This window comes from Rhinolophus ferrumequinum, chromosome 5 (genome assembly GCF_004115265.2).
Source record: "Rhinolophus ferrumequinum isolate MPI-CBG mRhiFer1 chromosome 5, mRhiFer1_v1.p, whole genome shotgun sequence".
NCBI classification, from domain to species: Eukaryota; Metazoa; Chordata; class Mammalia; order Chiroptera; family Rhinolophidae; genus Rhinolophus; species Rhinolophus ferrumequinum.
Genome location: NC_046288.1, coordinates 82,371,642 through 82,392,711, shown reverse-complemented (window position 1 = coordinate 82,392,711; position 21,070 = coordinate 82,371,642). Strand labels below are relative to the sequence as shown.

Sequence of the window (21,070 nt, the reverse complement as noted above, 5' to 3'; positions counted from 1 at the left end):
TACAAGGTGATTCTCTCCAAATAAACTTCTGTAGACTCATTTCAGTAGGTGAGGCCCTCAGAAAGCACACATCTCCTGCTTTCTCTTACAGCAGTGTGCTGTATCTGAGGTTCAGAGAGTTTGCTGAAGCTGCTGATGTGCCCCAGTTAGAAAGAGGCAAAGGTGGGTATGGATTTAGGTCTTCCTTACTCTTAAAAAGTTGAGCTTTGATGCCATGCTCTAGTACTACTCATATGCTGGCTACCTGCAAAACGAATCAAGCGAGTTAAAAAGTCTTCCCCTTCACTCTGCTCTCCTCTATGCTGAACGTTTTCCATGTTGTCCACATCTCTGCCTGTCCACCCTCTGCCGTGCTCATCTGTTATCCCTAGGAGTTGGGAAGAGCGCCATGATAAGAACAACCAACAGTTGCAGAGCTCTGAATCTGTACCAAGTCCTCTGGTGGGACCTCAACATACATCACACATGGCATCTTCAAAAGAACTCTCTGGGGTAAGTTCTGTTATTATGAACCTGATTTTCAGAGAGGGAACATGAGTTTTAGAGACTTTTTGAGGTCACATATCTGGAAAGCCATGGAGGCAGGACTTGAACCGAGAGTTATTTCATTCAGCATCTGCAGCTTTAACTATGGTGCAATGTTGCAGCATGGGCGTGCATTTCCAGATTCTAGACCCCAGCCTTTACCCGCATATTCAGATTCCTTTATAGGCCTGGCTGGTAGGATTTTCATCGATCGCCACGCCTCTGCCACAGGAAGCTCGGGGTCTTCATAATCGTCATCCCTGTGGCGTTCTGCTTCATCCAGGACTGCAGCGGAGTTCCTTTCCTAAGCAGGAGGGACCATTCGAGTGAATCAAAGAAAGGCACAATGATGATAAAGATTGCAGGCTACAGTGCTAGCTAGGGAGTGATACGGATTCTCCCAACTGGGAATTAAAGATTGTGGAGTCTGAGGCCGGGGGCAGTCACATTCTCAAGGTAGGCAGAATTTTAAAGATGTCTCCAAATGTTTCCATCCTTTGTTATTCAGTCAAATAATTCTCTAGGTGCCCTTGTGTAGGGACATTGCTGATGTAGTTAAGATTGCTATTAGCAGTCCTTGAAATCGGGAAATCATCCCGGATTACGTGAGCGGGCCAATGTAATCCCATAAGCCCTCAGAAGCAGAAAGGGGACCTATCTGTAGGTGACATGATCTTGTATATGGGACCTATCTGTAGGTGACATGGCAAGGAACCCACTAAAAAAAAAAAAAGAAACCCATTAGAACTAATAAACAATTTAGCAAGGTGGCAGGATACATGATCCCTATACAAATTTCAGCTGTATTTCTATGCTGTACCAGTAATGAGCTCTGAGTCTGAACGCAGAGAAAGGGTACCCATCCACAACAGATGTAATCGTCATCATAGGGTAGAAGGGGAGAGCTTGGTGACCCAAGGAAAGAGGTCTAGTCCTTGGGCACAAGGTTGGAGTAGGACCATTTGTCTGGCCACGTGGATGCTGTGCCCCCAGCAACTGGGCCCCGCAGCCATGAAGCCCCGCCTCCTAAGTCTCAGGAGGAAAGCAGGGCTCAGGCTGGGAGTACTTGGGTGGGAAACCGGTGAGACTGGCCTGCTGGGAGGCAGCATGGAACCAGGATGGAGTCACCCCATCCTAGATCTTAACTGTGGACCCACTTTATGACCTTGGGGAGGTTACTGCACCTCCTTGACTCAGACGCTCAACCTGTAAATTAGAGATGGCTAAGCCTATTTTACGTGGTTGAATTCAGAGATTCACTGAGTGAAACGTACATCACGGTTCTACTTTGGCATCTGCCTGCGATGTGCTCAGTGTGCGTAGAGCAGAGCGCTGGGGCAAAGCGAAGCTGGTGGGAGGTTTCCCAGTTGACCTGGCAAAGGGGGGTGGGATGGTGGCCGTGCTGTTCTCCTTCAGAATTGCACACAAGTGAGTTCTGAGCTGGAGACACAGGCATGTGACTCCTTTGGGGACTTGACAGATGGACATTGGTGGCAAGGGCACCATTTGCACACTGTTATGGCAACCACACAAGACTCCCCACAGTGCAGACTCTTTGGGAAAGTCTCGGACTTACTGGAAGAACTGGGGATGTGACAACAGAGTCCTTTTTTCATCTAGTAGCCTTTCTAGATTTCATGGGGGCAGGGTGTGTAGGGACACCAGGAGGAACAATAACCACCATGCCCGGTCTGAGGAGAAGCTACACCAGAGCCTGCGAATCTTGCTCCTAGGACTGGATATAAATATTTTGGTTTCTTTCATTCCAGAAAGAGAAAGAGATGGCGTTTTGTATTAATTATAACAAGTTACATCTATTTTTATATTCACCTATTTACTATCCATCTGCTGTCCGTCTCAGGGGTTCTTAACTAAAAGTCCAGTGTGTGTGTCCTGGGGTGAAGATCCATAGCTCAATTAGATTCTTAAAGGAGTCTTTCAAACAGGAAAGAACCAGTGAGTTTACAGGCAGATTCTATCTATCTACCTATCTATCTACCTATCTATCTATCTACCTACCTATCTATCTATCTATCTATCTATCTATCTATCTATCTATCTATCTATCTATCTATCATCTATCCATCCAATCTATTCCATCTTCCATCTATAGATGTCAGTTAAAACTATTTAAATTATACAGATATACAATTCAACAATAAAAGTATTTATAAACATTAGACATTTGAGTTCTGTTACAAATTTTCTTAAGTCATTGAAATTCTTTGTAAATATTAATGGCTTCATAATATGAATATATTATAATATATTCAACTATTTTTCTATTATTGAACAGCATGATACCAGTGTGTTTCCACTTAAGATCTATTATTATAAAATATAAATGAGTATGTTTAAATATTAATTCAAATTTTAGGTTAGCTCCTTAGTTTAAATTCCAAACCATAAAATTATTGGGCCAAAGGAAATGGATATTTTTCTCTTGATTAGTTAATATTATGAAATTGCTTTCCAGAAAGTTTGTTCCACTTTAACATTTCACCACAAGCATTAGGAAGTGCTTTTCTCCTTGCACACTTGCCAGCACTATATGTTGGAATTTTCACCTTATTCAATCTTTGCAATGAGCAGGTAAATTAATTTTTATCTCCATTTTATAGCTAAGGAATTGCGATACAGTTTTATACTCATGAATTGAAATACAATTTCCCCTGCCGGGAAATAATACCATTTGGGAAAATTTTTTTCTTTGTTTTTAATTCACCAAGACCTTGAAAAAAGCCATTTGTTTTGTAAATATCAAAGATGGAGAAAACAGGTAAGGGAAAACAGGTTGACTTACGCAATCCAGAAGAGGCTCATTGATAGTCTGGTACCGGCCTGCCAACAAAAACAGAACAAAATGTTAATGCAAAACATTGAATTCAGCTGGGCCTCTGTTTTTCCCCAGAAATCTGATGCTCGTTTCAATTAATTTTTCTTGACTGAAATTGCTCGAAATGAAGTGCATATTTCTATACTTCTCTTTCTGTCTGGTGCCCTTTAAACCAGGAGCCATGGGAAAGGACGAAGGACTAGGAAGGCTCACTCTTTCCCCAGCAGGTTAACATTCTCACCCTGAGACGCACTTGTTAGAGGAGCCCCGCCCCCACCATCAATTGCACCTCCCCAGTCATGACTCAGCAGCAATCTCAGCCAATGAAGGGTTTAAGTCCCCGCCCCTGCCCTGCTTGTGCCCAATAGGCTGTGTTTGCAATTATCCGTCCATACATTCTGTCCCTATGTCTGTCTCCTTGACTAGACTGTGTGTAAGTAGTTTGAGGGCAGGGCCGTTCCTCTAGCATTCCTCTGCCCCACCTCCAGGCACGGGGCTCAGTATGGACCAGAGGAGTGCCTGATAGGTGTTTGTTGAGCGAATGTTGTTTAGTTGAAGCTTCTCAACGTGCCTCGCCCTCCTTTGGACTTGTTTTATGAAAGATTGCCTGCAGCTCAGCTAGGGCCCTGGGTGTGAGGTGTTTGTGTGTTTTCCCTTTTAGCCTCAGATTCGGCAAAACCACCAAAGCATGGCTCACATGACCTGCGGGGCTTTTGTTTTGTTTGCTTTCTTGCTTCCTCATAGACTTAATTTTCCTAAATTGCACTACAGTTTCACGCTGTTAGCCTGCATGGAGGAACATTATGCTCTTATCACATTCTCTTTATTAGCACATATGTGAGAAGTTCCCAGCAGGTCTCAGGACCAGAAGCTGTGTGTGTCTCAGCAATGAGTTTGCCTCAATTTAATGGAGAACGCAATCCCACGAGAGATTATATTTCCCCTCCTCCTTTAGCTGCTTAGAGTCTCGGGGCAAATGTACCCGGGGAGGGCAGAGGAACATGGTATAGTACGCCTTTCTGTATCTTGGTCTGGCTTCAGGATTTTCTAAAACTTTTGTCCTTTCACCCCGAATTCTCTTACCATACCAAAATATGAAATTCAGAGCTGTGAATCTGTGTCAGCACTCCCAAGTCTCTTACACAAGTGCAACGTGTCAATTAAGGAAAGTTGGGCTCAGGGAAAACACAGCTGTCTGGAGTATGCCTGGGACCAGTGGCTGGACATGTGTTAACCAGCCAAAGCTAATCTCCTTGAGGAGACGGGCTGGGAGATGCAGAATCCTGTACCTCCCGCCACCAGTCCCAGCCCAGCCAGCAGCCATCACCACGCTGGGGCACTAACGACACCTGCCTGTCCCAGCGTGATCAGCCCGGCTGAGATCCCTGGCAGAGAAGCCCACAGGTTGGTGGGCCCGTCAGAGTAGCACTTTGTACCCTCTCATGAATTGAGTGAAATCAATAAGGTCACCCATCAAACACCAGCTGGCCCCGAGGTGATCACAGGTGTATTGGGGATCTGCTCTGGCCCTGGTCATCTCAGAAAGCAAGCCCACTGTCTAACTCAGGGCTCAGTGTAATTTCATTCTAGGAGGTTGTCCTCGCTGAGTGTGCTCATTATACCAACATCCCGTGGGAGAGCTGCGGGGGGTCTTCTTTCAGCAAAGGCGGCAATGCAGCCCGAGACTCCTGGAGTCCCCAGACAGGCTACGTGTCACTTCTGGGTCTTCGTGTTGGTCCCGCCTGGAGTCCCTCCCTGCCTCTCTCCCATCCCCCAGCCCCATTTTGCTTCCCAAAATGCTGTCCTTGGAGATCCTCCTGGGGTGTCGCTCTGCTCACTCCAGGCTGCTTTAATATCTCTGAATTGTTAGAACACTCGTCTTCTGTCTCGCTCACTCACTGTGGCACTTACATAAGAACAGGCAGCACCTGATTGCTTCTTTGTTGTGAACGTACACTGTCCAGAATTGACTTTTCTCTCTGTTTCCCACAGTACCGAGCTGTGTGAATAGCACTGCAGAGTTTTGGAAATGTAATTTTAAAAGCATAGTTTTAAACCTGTAAATCAGTGCCTGTTACTCATGGCCCATGAAATACAGCCCAGATCCTCTGCTGCGGCCCCAGAGCCCCGCACCGCCTGGCTCCTGCCTCCTTCCTAATCTTCTGTCTTTCCCGTTTCTTCCTCACCTCGAAAGTCCAGCCATGTCAGCCTCCTTTCTAGTCTCTCCAGGACCCCCAGCTCCTTCTACCTCAGAGAGTTTGCATATGCCGTTCCTCAGTCTAGAACGTTCTTTCCTCAGCTCTGCCATTGCCTGGGTCCTTTTCATCCATCAGATCATATCTTACATGTCACCATCCCTGACTACTAATCTTAGGTGAAACTTAAGGAGCTACTCTCTGGTCCTCACTACCTCAAGCTCCTGGCATGGCAACGAGAATGCTGTGTGCTCACCAACCCCGTTTCCTCTTCCCATGGGCGCTCGGCTGGCATACATGTCCCAGCATTCCTTGCACTGGGCAGCCACAGCTTGGCGTTATGGCTGCTGGGATGTGGTGGGTGTGCTGGAGCCCACTCCAGGGGGCTGATGGCAGCCCACTTGACCCTCCATGCTCTCGTTCTTGCCTCGGTGGCTGGCCAGAGACAGAGGACCCTTAGGCCCTTAGGAATAATGGAAGCCACTGGATCAAAAGGAGCATGAATCCCAAATGAGTGTTTGGACAAAGACCTCCTTTAATCCACATTGGATTGTGATGTGAGAAAGAGATAAACCTTTATTTTATTAAACTACTAACATTTGTAGTTTATGCATTATAGATGTTGGCCACCCCTGATTCACACATCCTTTTTAGTTGCTCTGTAGCATGTAGGAACAAAGCAAGGCAATAAATATATAGTTATGGACTCTGGTGCACGCCTCCCCAAGGCAGTGGTGAGATTTCAGGCTCTTGTTTGCTCCTGTAACCCAGGGCATGGCAAGTGTACAGTAAATGAATAGTCTGCTAGAGTGAGAGGTCCAGTGGAAACACCCCAGAATTGGGAACTATCAATAGAACTTCAAGTAGAACCCGATCTCCTCCCTTGCTGAGTGAACTTGAGTTTGACACTTCCTCTTGCTGGGCCCCAATCCCCACCAAAGTGGCACCATCCCCTCCTGCCCTCCCAAATGCTTCCAGGTCTTTGAGTCTTCCTGGAGCTAAAAGATAGGTTGGCATCTCAGAAAGCCATTTTCTAAAAAGATGAAGGAAGTTGCTTCTCATGTCACCGTCTGGAAGACTTTTATGCTCACGTCTTGTCTGTGGAGGGTCGTTCATTACCCACTGACACCAGGCAGCTCCAGGGAACAACTGACTTCTGCGTGCCCCTCAAGGAAGCGTCTTTTTAGAAAAGACAACATTCCCTTGCATGTGATTTTTAAGAGGGAAGTGAAGATAAATGTGTGTCATTTAAAGCACAGGGGCTTTCCTGACTGGCAGAAAGCAATCACCCCAGCTTTTGGCCGTCATCTTGGCCACCTCTCCTCATGCCCACAGAGGTATGACAAAGGCGTATGGCCAACGCCCATCAAATTAAGGTTCCCTGACTATTTTCATCTTGGGTGCTGGAAAAAAAAGGGAGATAAAGAAAACCCGGGGCTCCAGTGCAAACCAGTTGCTCTCTACAGAAGTTCCTACAGTGGTAGCTATTTGCACTGACGTCTGAGAATTACTGACTTAGAAGCTCAGACTCCTTTCCATTAGACGGTGGGCCACATCAATGAGATGAAGTTGGAGACTCTCTTACTATTTTCACTTGTAAACACTTCCGTGAACTTCAGTGCCTCATCTATGGTCCATTTCGTACCTGTGCAGGGCCAGGACAGCTGGCCGAGCCCCAAGTGCTGTTGCCATGAGATACTCATATTCAAACAAATTCTCCAAGCACAACCAACTTCCATTTTCATTTCTTCACAAGAATTCTGAGGGAGGGGGATAGAGAGAGTGGTCTGGGGTTGGGGGCAGGTTGGGGTTGCCTCCAACTCCAGAAGCAGCCAGCTGGGCTTGCTCATGAACATACGGAGAAAAGCAAGAAGCCAGTGATCCCAATGCCCATCAGGAAGCACTCCGGGGACAACTGTGTCCCCGCCCTTTCTTCTCAGTACTAGAACCCCTGATGGTTAGCTGGGTACGCGGATGCTTAGAGTAAATACTTATTACGCGTCCTAATCTTCCTTGAGTCCAAGTTTTGGTCGATAGGAGAGGTGGAAAGTCAACTCATGACTCCCAGGAAACTTTCTTAAGAGAAATCGTTGTGTGCTGTTTATTCCTTCCTTTTCTTCCCTTCATCTCTCTCTCCTGTGGCCTGGAGCACGATAGCACTATTTTGGGCAATGGGATTGAGGCAAATACAAGGGAGGGAGGGAGACAAGAAGAGTGGGAGCTCTCAAGGAATAGAGCCACCAAACCGCCTTGGACAGCTTACCTCTGGACTTCACTTACATGAGAAAAAAATAAACATCTGCCATGGTTATTTTTTAAAGTGATTTCTTTTTTAAAATGTCTTGCAGCCTTTCATGTTTTATTAGCTTTGGAGTTCACCCATAACATAGCAGAACCTTTGATCAAATACATAAATATGTATTTCATGGAAGCCAAATGAGAAGTTCTAGGTTCTAATCTGTGGCAATATCACTTTACGGCAATGGGACCTCAGGCAAGCTTCTAAGCCTCAGTTAACTAATATTAACTTGTACAATGGGAATAATGGTGTCTACCAAATAGCTGTTGAGAAGTTTAAAGAAAAGTAACTCCCTGACTCAGTGCCCCACTAATGAGTTGCTGAATTCTGTTTCATGTCTTTTCAAGTTCAACTTCATGACCAAATCTTTTCCACTCAATCCAGATCCTTAGTACTCGCTGCTTTCAGATCTACAGTAGGAATTTGTTCATTATTTAGTGCTCATTTGAAAGCAAAACATGTGCTTTTTCAACATTCAACTCTTGACATGCATCTGTCACTCCTTCACAAGGGTTCTTCAAGCTGGGGTCCCTCCCAGCTGTGAGGCTCAGGGGTTCAGTGTCCACCAGCATCTGGTTGACCCTCTCATTTTAAAGATGAAAAACAGTGAGGCCAAAAATATTTGGCACACAGCACCAAGTGTATTGTGATGGATTTGGGGTTTATGCTACTGAGTCTTTACAAGTTCTCTAACTTCTCTTGGGCTCTGTTTGCCTATACCTGAATATAATAAAATCGCTTCCCTGTGGCTAAGTTACAGAAGTTTATAAAATGCCAAGCACAAACGAGGGACTCTGTATTCGTTAGTTTCTTTCCAGTTTCTCTCCTTTTCAAGTCCTAGGGCGTGCTGGTGTCATGAGAAAACCAGCACTCAGACTCTGGGATCTAGACTCACAGCCCTGGGTTCTCTTCTCTACACCATACCACCTCTCTTCATTTTTATCTTTCAGGAAATTGAAGATATTTGGGGACAGACAGTATCAACCTGACCTTCTGGTCACTATGATGAGAAATAGGGGAGTCCACACCCTGTACCCTGGCACCTCCCTAACTTTAGACCACCTTTAGTTTGGCATTAATCCATGGCTATAGGAAGGGAAGGAATGAACTTCCTGATATTCATTTTTACTATCTCTGAGTAAAGGATTATGATGGCCAATGAGCCTTGACTATATAACTTATATTTGGGAAGAAGAGGAAGAAGAAAGAAGAAAAGAGGGAAGTAGGAAGGAAAAGAGACAAAAAGCCATAAATAGATATAGAGAGATAGAATACACACAGACATATAACATATGTATCTTAGATATATCTATTGTATTATTATATAATATATCCGTCGTCTATCTATCTATCTCTCTATCTATCACCTATTTATCTACCAGCTCAATTATCTAGGTGGGCATTATGATATTATTCACTGAACCTCAGTCTCCTGATGTGTGAAGATGATGAATTGTAAATTCTAAGCACAGATAGTCCAAACTCACAGAAACAGCTACATGGGAAGCATTTAGTGAGCTGGGAGAACAGGCTTAATGTTCTCCCTGGGGGGCCCTTGGAAATTCAGTTCCCTTCTCCGGTTCCTAGTTTTCTCACCTGTAAAGCACGGTCTTAGAATTTCAGACTGGCAGAGTCCCCAGGACCTTCCATCTTCCTTTTCTTTTTAAAAACACTGTGTCCAAGGCTGGTTCTAGTATCTGTCACATGAAGAACTACCACCAATTGCTTGAATTAAATGGATGCATATATGAACGAGTGGTGAGAAGTCAGGCAGCTGCGTCCCATCCTTTTCTTGGGGAATTCAGATGAAATATTCTGAGACTGTCATCATTCTGATAATTGACAGAAGCAGAAGCTTCTTGGGAGCAGTCTTGATAATTTTCCTTTTTTTTTTTTTTTTTTTTTGCTTCAGCCAGTAATTCTCAAAAGACCATCTTAAAACTACCTGAATTGGAATGATCTTGTAAAAGGTAAGGATTCTTGGGTCTCACTATAGGCCTGTCAAAGCATAAACCTTAGGGTGGGCTTGAGAACATCAGGTTTTAACGGTTGTGATTCTGATATGCACTGAATTTTTAAGATAATTCTTAATCCTTGAGTTTACCAACTTTGAATGATTTGAAATTCTGACTTGTGCTGACAAGAATTGGGTGAACACTTTTGCCCAGCAATTCAACTGTCACTTTTTCAATCTGTTTCTGTCCACCAATTTCCCCAACTTCTTGGGGGAGAACCAGCCTCTGCTCAATTAATGCAGGCGTTGCAATATCTAGAAAGGGCCAGCAGGGGGCGTCAGCTGCTTACATATTCCGTACCTACCTTTCCTCCCTCTAGTTCTATAAAGTCCTTATTAATTTTTCTTTTAAAAGTGGGAAAAACCAACCTTCAAGATCTCTTTTCTTAGAAAACTAAAACAAACAAACAAACAAACAAAACCAAAACAAAACAAATGTCACAGTACAAAAATAAAAGTTCTTGTCTGGTTAATTGAATCAACCAATATATATCATTGTCTGAGTTTTTAATTGTATATGGTGATTTAAGACAGAAGGACCCACTTTTAAAACAGGAATATCTTCTCCAATTTCATTCTTTATTCAGTGGAAGGAGAAAAACTGAGTTTATTTCATGGAAAACCATGGCACTGTTCTCTATATACCAGCCTCACAGAAGGTATTGATATTGACAGGTTGTCAAGTTTGAATACGTGGCTGTCTTCTCCAGGCTTGGAATGTGTGTGTGTATATATATATACACACACACACACACACACACACACACACACACACACACACACATATGTTTATATATTGTTTTTAGCATATAAAATATAGCTAGATAGATTGTTTTTAGTGTATAAAATATGTTACTGTAGAAAAAGTATAAGATACAGATAAGCAAAAATAAATGAATAAATAAAAACCCCCATAATGTCCGCGTACCAAGACAACCACCGTACATGTTCGAGTATAGCCAAATCACTCACGCACACATATCCACGCGCTACAGTCTATGTACGTAGGACCACACTGTGCGCACACTTTTCCTGCCGGCTTTCTCATAGAGCAGCATGTAACGCATCCGTGCCCGTGACTCTGCTTCCACATCAACATTTTTAATGGCTACATAGTATTCTCATGGATGCCCCACCGTATTTTCAACTAATCCCTTGGCAAAAAAAATTGCAGTATCTAGATGTATATAGTATCTAGGAATGTTACAACTTTCACTGTGGTGAGCAGCGTCTTACGTCAATCACGTGCATCCTTAATTAGATCAGCTCTGCTGGAGTCGAAGAGACACTTGTAAACATGCAAAGGCGGTGGTGTGGTTTGCTGCTGAGTATTTTTGGCAGTATTTTAGACTGGAGTGTGTGTGGGCCGGCCTGGGCAGCTGTATCTCAGTGGACTTTTTTGGGGGGTTTGATTTGTTTTCTTTTACCTGTTTGCGTCTCTAAAATGCTGTTAATGACATGGAAAACCTGTCAGTTTTTCTCTACCTTAACGCAGGTGGAAAGTGAGGTCCTGTGGTTTATAATTCACCAGCTACGTACAGCATCAGATTAGGAACTTCGCTCCTGGGAACCACCCCCTTTAGAATTTTCCACAGGATGCAAAGTGGATGGTGGAGTGGGATGAGAGGTGGCAGGCTGGTGGAGCGGGTGTATGGGAGAGCAAAGATTCTAGTACAATTTGGAAGCATCTATCTTGAGAGAACGCAACCTTTGTTGGGACCTGACCAGGAAGCTTGATTAAAACGTGTTCCGTAGGAGGGATTAGAGCTGGTGCTTGTTTCTTATTTAGATTCATACTTGCAATTTTTACTTTACTTTCCCCCATTCTCCTCACTGCTTTGGGAGACATGCTGGGTGCTGGTTAAATGCTCTAACACGGGCCGTTGGATTTGAATTCATTTGCTGATTACATTACACCCTGTGATTCTATCACAGATTTGCACACTTCCTCTTGTCCATTTCTCTTTTTCTGTCTCATTTTGGTCATCCTTTCTAGCCACCAGCTTTCTAGGGAAATTCTATGGGAGTCTCCTTGAAATAGTAATGCTCCAAGATGAATAGTACGGCCTCTTAGTCACACCTGAAGGGCCTCCAATGAAATGCCCAGTGCCAGGAACTAGGCTCTGAGAAGAAAGGCAGGAGAAGCACAAAATGTGCTTTCTGACCCACTCAACACATTTTTTTGGGGGACCCATCATGTAGAGTCCAGTCGGACGAAAACTATTGAGTAATCATGCCACTGGCACTTAGGCAGACTTCTACCCATTGTACGGATGAAGGGACCCAGGCCCCAGGGATCTGTGCTTCATCCTAGGCTAACAGGTGGAGGGCCAGGATTCCCACCTGGTCTGCCAGCTTCCAGCGCTTGTGGAAGTCACAGGCCAGGCTGTATGCTGCAGTGACCAGAGGGAAATACCATAAGTAGCTCATGTCATTTCGAACAGGCCTGGGGCTTTATCGAAGGAAAGAGAGAAAACAATGAAAGGAAGAGTCCAACAGGCCTGTGCCGATATTCCCACCCGCTAGGGGACTGAGGGCCCCTGACTCACCTGTGGCACTATTGATTCGAGGCCATGACCTAGGGCAGAAAAGAGAACCAGGGTGAGTGTCAGCTGCACGTAGTTCACAGACCTCCTGGAAAGGGGTGGGCGGTCCTCAAAGCCACTTCACAGATCAACCTATGGAACCATTTCTTAATGTTTGTACTGTTCTAGACCGAAAGTAACATCTCGTGACAGAGACTATAGAAAATAGAACAATGCACTTCGAAGCAAATAACAATCGACCCCAAGTCGGGCAAATCTCCTTGCACATGTGCGTGCGGGTGTGATGAGGATATCTGTGTACATTTAAATATAGTTGTATAAACATAGCATAAAAAGAATGCAGCAGGGTTCGAGTGTTAAAGATACATTGTACTGTCTTTCACTGTTGTTCAAAAACGTATATATGGGCCGTATGGTTTTTGGAGGGGGCACTTAGGTTCTGGCTCGTTTTTACTATGTTGCAATGAGCATCCACGTTTACTGTGTTAACCTCAATGCTGACTAGTTCTGTGGAGAGACTCCATTGCGTGCAATGAAGGGGGTCCAGTAACGCAGGCCTCCTGACCTCTGGGTGCATATCAGCCAGGATGAGCTGCATCAACACATCTCCTAAGGCACAGGTGAGAAGCGACATCTCTCTGTTTCTCGCCAGCACGAAGTGCATCCTTTAAAATGACTTTGCCTACTTGTCCCCTTGTTTTCTCTGTCTCACTTGTTGTATGACTCCTGAGATTGAACTGTAATCGTTGTCTTTATCAGATGGTTTCAGGCCATTTGCATTTCCTCTGTGGTAAACTGTCTGTACACGTCTTTGTCATTTCCCCAGGAGGTCTTGGCCTCACCACCCCACTCGCCCTTGGACAGTGCGATTTTGGAAGCACATTTCCCCTGCTTTCGTGCAATGGTCTGAGAAGCCCTGGGCAACGGAAAACTCCAAAGGACATGGCTTCTGCGAGCTGCCTTGTTTGTGCCTTTAACAACCCCCGGGCCTGGCGGTGCACCTTTCCTCCGAGGCTCACAACCTGCGTCACCGGAGCAATTAATTGAGCATCGCAACACACGCCAGGTGTAAATATTTACGAGGCCTGTTTGGTGGCGGGGACACTGGGCACAGAACAGTTAAGCCGGGAGAGGTTAGTAACCAGGTGACCACAGCCCACGGGTCCAACTTCCAACTGCTGCTACCTTCTAGTCACTATTTTAATATTCAAAATGACCCTGTGGGGTAGCGAGTCTTGTTCCAAGTTTGCAGATGAGGAAACGAGGGATTCTGAGGGCCCCACAACTGGCCCAGTCCCACAGAGAGCGAGGGAGTTGTCACCTGCCTGTCTGCCCCCCAGCTCGGGCCTGCAGGCGGTGGGGGGTCAGACTTTGCAGGAACTGTGCATCTGTGGTCTCAGACCCCTGGTGGTTAGCTCTTGGCACCCTTTCAAGTTGCCTGCGATTCTGCAGAAATGAACAGTAAGTCAGCCAGGAAAGCTGGTCATTTATCTGGGGCCTGAGAGCTCTGTCTTGACACTTTCCACCCACGGCCTCTACCCTAACTGTTGGTCTTTGATTAAGGCCTCAAAAGTCTCCCCAGACTTGCAACTCATGGCGCATGAGATGGAAATGATATGTGTTTGCAACTCTGTCCATTGGGGCCAGGGCCAGCAGGTAGCGTGTCCAGGGCAGGCAGCATGCCCGCCTGTGCCCAGGCCTCTGGAACCCGACACACACTCTTGTCGGGCTCCTAGAGAGAACTGTAGCTTTGAAATTAGGGTTCCGTCCTTCTTCTTATCTAGGCCTCATGTGGTTTTTAGAATCAAAGACTGTTAACGCTAGAAAGCACGCTGAGGTCATGTTGCCCCATTCGCTGTTCCAAGTTTCAGACTCCTGGAGGCAGAACCGAAGTCTTTTGATGCCTAAAGGCAGGGGTTCTGCAGAAGGGGTACTGGGTGAGGCTGGCCTCCGGCTGGAAGGCTTTCCTCACTTTGCAGATGCAGCTAAAGCGTAGAAGAGTGAAGTGACTTGCCGAAAGTGGCAGCAAGCTCTCTGCAGAGCCAGATTTGTCCCCCTCTAAATCCCTTATTATTTATGAGTCCAGAGCAGCAACTCAGACCGCCAGCTCTCTGCGTCTGGGAGTTTGCAATTGTCAGCGCTGTCTGAAAGAGGCTTATCTGATCCACTCGGCTCTCGGCGCTGGGGTCCCAGAGCGATGGTGCTCATTCATGTGTCATATCCTCCGGGATTGTGCACCCCAGGGCTCTCCTTGCATGCGTCAGTGCAAGCCACATGAATTACCAGAGGAAGCATCAGCAAAGCAGGGAATGGCTTGTTATTCCAGCTGAGCTCACAAGGGGTGGGGGTGGGGAGAAGAGAAAGGCTCAGGCCTAGGAAGGACTGGGTCCCGGGAGGCTTCCTGGACGCCACCGTTGTGTCTGGCTGGACCGAGGACGTTGACACCAGCCGCTGACAAGCTTTCTGAAAAGGTTCCTGTGTGTTAACAGTCTTTGCAGCTCGACAGCCCAGGATGATTAATGGAAGATGTTGCTAGCAAACTTCATGGAGATTTCTCTGGGCTCAAGCAAGGCTCCTGTGTTAGTAAGCGCCTCTTGCCAGGAAATGACAAGGATGCACCCTGGTGTCACGTCGTCAGCAGCATCAAGAGCATTGCCAGGTGCCAACAGGTCACAGCTGGATGGTGTTGCAGCTTGGCAGCCCCCCCTCTGCCCTTCCTCACCCCCCACCTCCGCCCCCTTCCACATCGGGGCCTGAGGGAGGCAGGTCTTCCTCTCGATTTCTGGCTTGTATAGGCAGGTGTCCAGGTTATGGTGGGGAGTTCACGGAAGATGAAATGAACAGGGCTGACCTCCAGAGGTTTCTGGTTTTTAATATTTGTGGCTTATTACAAATAAAGGTTTTTAATGTCTGAATTATTTTAAATGTTTACGACTTCTTAATAATTGAATATGTGTAATAATTTTTTGATTTTTAAAGGGTCCTCAATTAAACTCATCCTCCCTCCGCCACCCCTTGCTGCCTGGGAGAACTGGATCTGATGAAGTAGGCTGCGTGCAGTTGCGTGGTGGTTCTTCTCCATGGGAACAAAGTTTGGATGGTGTGTTATTCCGGCCCCATAGAGACGGGACTTGGTCTTGTCTCCAGGGTCAAGCTCCTGGCATGGAGACTGATTCTTCATTGCCCCTTGGGGTGTGGGTCCCTGTGGGTCTCCCCTGGCACCCACGGCTGGTCCAGAATTCATCAGCAAAACCCTTGGGAAACGGTCAGGGTGATTTCACCCTGTCAGCTCTCTTCTCCTGTACCTCCAAGATTAACTGACTTAGCTCCCTAGCTCACTTTCAGTTCTGCCCCGGAAATGAAAAGACTGCGTTAGAATAAAATTCTCTAGTTTTGGGAAGACACCTGATAGTTTTAAGATTTACTAAAGTTATTTTTAATGTAAACTAGAGGGAAATAAAGACAGATCTAAAGTTCTCAGTTCCTCCCCTTCTTCCCTCTCTCTGTCCTGTGTTGTCATAGTGCATTTTATGTCAGTCATTTCTGCCAAACCTCCTGGTAATTCTTGGCAGGCAGTAGCTTTATAGCAATTTTAGGGCTAATGGAACGTTAACGCCCAGTGGGACCGTGAGTTAGACCTTTCACTTTGCAGGTGGATTGACCGAGGCCCAGGTGAGGCCCTGGAAGAGTGAGACCTTTCACACCTGGCCTGTCTAATGGCAGGGCCCACCCTCCTTGCTCTCCTCCACCTGGAGGGAGGTGGAGGGTTTGCATCAGGGAGCCAAGATTTGGAAAAGCACAGTGTGTGCAGAGAGTAGGGAATCGGAAGGATAAGCTGGAAGGGCTGTGTTGATCTGGAGGCAGCGTGCAGCTTTGGAGGCAGCGGATAAAGGACGCTCAGAGCTGTATCTCAGAAAAGTAACGTAGGAGCACCTATGATGGATTGGAGAGGGAAGGGCTGGGAGGTAGCCGTCTGAGTAAGAGGTGGTGATGGCCTTGACAGTGGGTGTGGCCACCAACCCCTCCTCTGATCGTCAGGCCTGTGCCCAACGGACCCCACACTCACAGCCAGCACCGAGTACAGCATGACTTCTCACACGTCCTATGCTGGGCCGCCAGCCCCTAAAAGGAGACCAGTACCTAATGCCGGGCCTGGAACACGGCCCGTACGCAATAATGTGTTGTTGAATGAGAACGAATGAATGAGGGAAGCAGACATAAGAGGGGCATCTCAAGAGTAAGGCAGCCTAGAGACGTGTTGCAGACTGAGGCTGGGCCCATCCACAGACCTGTGCTGTCCCACAAGGCCCAGTGGTGTCCGCACAGGAGGAGCCCGTCCCACCCGTGTGCACACGTCCCACCTAAATACCCCACAACAGGCTCTGTGTTGTTTCTCATGGTAAATGCGAGATCGGCGAGTATCTCTCAACCCCACAGCACCTGGAAGCAGGTGAAATTCACACCAAGGTGAAATCAGGCCAAGGCTCATATTTCATAATTGAATACCTGGGTTCGTTCTTTGTCAAAGGAATCCTTGATTAGCTTCAACGGTCTCCTCTTTTCTATTTAATTTTACAAAGGAAAAAAAAATTGGGAGCATGCATTTCCCGGAAGGGGTCCTGGGAATGTGTTTGGCACAGTTCAGAACTGCAGAAGCTTGTATCTCCCAAGACACCCTTGGCTGGGGACACCCCCTCGTTCCCCAGGGTCCTGCCTGCCAGGGCCAGTGGCCTTCCTTCCTTTGGCCATCTGTGGCACCTCTTGCTCTAATGACGTACTTAGCACAGTTAAAAGACTGTATAATTATTAATTTCTTATTTAAATGTATTTTAAAACTTTATGTTTTTTCTTTCCTCAACTAGATTTTAAGTTCTTTGAGGACAGAAAGCATGTGTTGTAACCTGTACTCCTTTTCCTATAAGCCATCCACGTCCCTGACAAATATTAAAAGATGAGAACAAACATATTCGGCATTTTGATGGGCTGTCCAGCTGACAAGTGACAGTTGCGGAGCTGAAGGCCTGCTGTGCCTGGTGTTGCTCCAGGGGGCAGGTCAACCCCGAGTCCACAATCTCCTCCAGCTTCTCTCTGTCCCTTCCGCACTGTTTTGTCTTCTGTCTCTTCTTTCCCCCATCCTTCTTCCCCTGTTTGAAGTTCCTTTAATCATCTATTTAAGTCTAGTACGTGCCAGGCACTGTGACCAGCACACGCTAACAGCATCCTGGTGTATCCTCGTGGGTCCTGACTTTATTCTCCCCACTCCCTGCCCCGCTTCAGCAGTGTTTATTGCGCATCTACTATGTAACAGCTCCTTGTGGACAGCCACGGGCAAGCTGGCGGGACTCCACGCTATGTTCCATACATTCTCTGTGGAAGCCCTTTGAACCCTCCGTGAAGCTGTCAGATCTTCCGGAGGCCACTCCACTTTCTGCCCGGTGAGGGAGGCCAGAGGGAGCAGAAGTGATTCTCGGGGATCCCTCAGTGCCATGGATTGCCAGGGTAGCTGGAGAAGAGGTGGGGCAAAACCGGAGAGGCTGAGCGCAGACAAGCAGCAGTGGCCGCCCGTCTTGTCTCTGGGAAGGGCTGGCAGGGGGCCTCCTCATGCCTGGCAGAGAACAGGGAGGCTGGCTCCCAGAGGATGAGCGCTGCTCCTCGGGGGCCTTGAGAAATGATAGCCACCTGCTCCTTGTCCCCCTGGAACGAACTCTTGCTGCAGGTGTTAGTGGCAGGAGGGAAAACACTGACAGCCAGTGAGGTGAGGCTTGGAGGAGGATCTGAGCGTGCAAAGCGTGAGCGACACTGTTCGTAAGAGCACGGCCCAGCCCTGCAAAGGGGAAGGTGAAGACACGCCTTGGAATGGAGACTCTTACTCATGAGCATGTCAGCGTGGGCAAACCCTCAGCCTCCCCATCCCTTAGCCCCCTGTACTCCCACAGGGCCTGCGTCTGACTCTGTCATGGCTCCCGGCACAGGTCTGATGATCTGTTATATATTCTTCGTGTGTTTCCCTCACCATAGACTGAACATCTTGATGGTGGGGGCTGTGCCTACATCTCTGATTCTCCCAGGCCCCAGTGCCGTGATTTTTCCCAGGTGGGGAGAGAATTCTGTCCCACTCCCTCCTACCGTCTCACACCTAGTCCCTATTTTATATCTTCTCTCTCCACCCCACTTACTGGGATGTAAAGGGTAGTAGGGGCAGAGTGAGTGCTGGGTCCAGAGACCTCTTACTCCAGCTCCAAAGCTTGCACTATTGGTCGGGATGCTCAAAGCCAAGGTTCTCCAACTTGAACGGGCCTTAGAATCGCCAGGAGGGCTTCTTTAAGCACGGACACCTCCATCACCTGCGTTTCTGATTCAGGAGGCCGGGCTGGTCTAGGACCACACTCTAGAAGTGCCACTAGAGGCTTCCTGTTCACGGATGTGGACATTCCTCTCTGGAGTGTGATCACCCTTCTCTGTAGTGGAGCGTCTGGACACGAGCTTGTTAAAGACTCATAGGACTGGAAGGTGAGATTCGCGTGTACATACTGACATAGGAGAAAGCTGTGATAACTTAGGTCCCAGAAGGGACACATGATTGGAGTTCGACTCTGAATGCAAATTCCGCTGTTACCAGCTAGTTGCTCTGGGATTGTGATCAAGACATGTAACCTCTCCCAGGCTCTCGTTCCTCATCTATAAAATGGGAATAATACTACCTACTCGTACCAGCACATAGCAAGGATTACGTGTCAAAGTTCCATTCATGGTGTCTGGTGCATGCTAGGTGTTCCACTAGCGATTTGAGCTTGAACTCGGTTGGAAAACCTCCATCAGTATGTTTCTGTTTGTACCCCCTGGGGACACGATACAGAACAGAAGAGGGCGTTGGGGATTTAAGCAGATGACGCCCATGGGATGTTCTAGGACGCGTTCACCTCAATACTGTGGACAAGTCGAGGGTGATGGCTGTGGGTGTGATCTTGTGATTTTCTTGGATAGTGCCCTGGGGCGTCTCATCCGGGGGGGCCCTAGCACTCAGCTTAGCGCTTTGCTTTGTCTGTTACCAGTCGGTCCACGCATGTTTGAGTTTGGGGGCGGGTGGGAGTGGACAGCATTCTGTGCCTGTCGGGAGAGCTGACTCCTGCCCCTAACTAAGGGGTGGCAGTACTGAGTGCAGTGGCAGGAAGTGCTAGGGTGGCTGTAGAAGTTAATACAAATGTGTAAATGTCTACCCGTACCTACCACACCCAGCCCCTCGGCCCTGGGGGAGTTAAACTGTTCCAGGCTGCACCCTTCTCTCCTGGAATAAGGTGGGTGGTTAGGATCCAGGGAGATACTTCTGAGATGCTCTCACAACAGCGCCTAGATCAGGTGAGTGCCCAGTGCCCTGTTACTGACTGAGAGCCTGCTTTGTTCCAGGCACACTACGATGGTCACTCATCTAGTCCCTGAACGCAGGAGTCGCTTTAGGCAAAGGGATCGGTGGTGGACAGGACAGCCTACTTATTATTTTCCCAATACCATTCCTAAAATACCTGAGGCGCTGAGGTGGAAATGGGCTTGTCTGAGCGAGATGACCCAGCTAGTAAGCAGGTCCGTGGCGATTTAAATCCAGCCCCGCTGGACATGTTCTACCCCACGGCACTGCTCATCTGTAGTGCCCCCCTGACATTCTTCACCTTCAAACACTGATAACTATAATTTGTATGGAGAATCAGCACTGCGGTTTAACAGTTATTGAAGTAAGACAGTGCACCCAAGTCTATAGTCTTCAGACGTTTTGATTTGATTTATATATCTCAAATACTAATTTATATTCATATAATACTTTCATTATAAAATATGCAGTGGTACAGACATTTGTATGGATATGGGAATTTTTTTTTTAAGTTGGGGTTTATAAATGGTTTGGAACAGGTTGCAGAAACATCGTCTGTTGCTCTTTTTAATATATCTTGAGCATGCTATGACACATTCTGAAATAATTTGCTTCAGAAAAAAAAAAGCACTGTTCTCTGTTTTCTTCCCCCCCAAATGTAAGTGTAAATATTACTTTGATGTATGTAATTGCTGCAACCATCTCCATCTGAAGGAAGGCTTCTCACCCTTCCATCTCCCATCTCTCGCTATTGTCAAGAAGTAAGAAAAACGGACTTAAAATGCATTATTTAAATGTAACGTAAACATTGAAGAACAGCCACAGATTTTCCTTTGCTTAATGTGGTCTTGAAAATATTTCAAGTGTTCTGTTTTACAGGCAGTCACTCACTTTGCTTAGGGAAAATATTTCTTCAGGCAAATCTTAGGGCCCTGAGAGTACTCCGTGTGTCTCGCACATGGTAGGAACCGAATGAATGTTTGGCGACTGACTCGAGTTGAAATAGGTGGGGATGTAGGAACTGGCATAGTGCACGGAGACCCATGGCACCGCCAGGAGGAGACAGCTCTGGCGGGCCTGTGGGGGAGCTGTGGCTGGGCTCAGGGAGCCCGGTAACCCCTCTGAGCATTGGGGTGTTGCCTGGGATCAGACTGCTGGCCCACGGCACAGCTGATTGGACATTAGGATCGGTCTCTTGTCGGTGACTTTATCACGTGAGCCCCCGTTCTGAGCTTGAAGACTTGGCCGTGAGCCCTTTGAAGCTAGGACTTTGTGTTTCATCTCTCTGCATC

At 47.0% G+C, this 21,070-nt stretch overlaps 1 protein-coding gene across 2 annotated transcripts in view; it reads right to left on the bottom strand.

The window, feature by feature from the left end:
• CLNK (cytokine dependent hematopoietic cell linker) overlaps positions 1-21,070 on the bottom strand; it is a 157,686-nt gene that overhangs the window by 50,725 nt on the left and 85,891 nt on the right. For both annotated transcript variants that reach the window (XM_033105433.1, XM_033105434.1), the window contains exons 4-6: positions 12,419-12,447; positions 3,329-3,366; positions 688-829 (exon numbers count right to left, since the gene is read on the bottom strand). In XM_033105433.1, the coding sequence (XP_032961324.1) occupies positions 688-829; positions 3,329-3,366; positions 12,419-12,447 (209 nt within the window). The remainder of the gene's footprint in view (positions 1-687; positions 830-3,328; positions 3,367-12,418; positions 12,448-21,070) is intronic.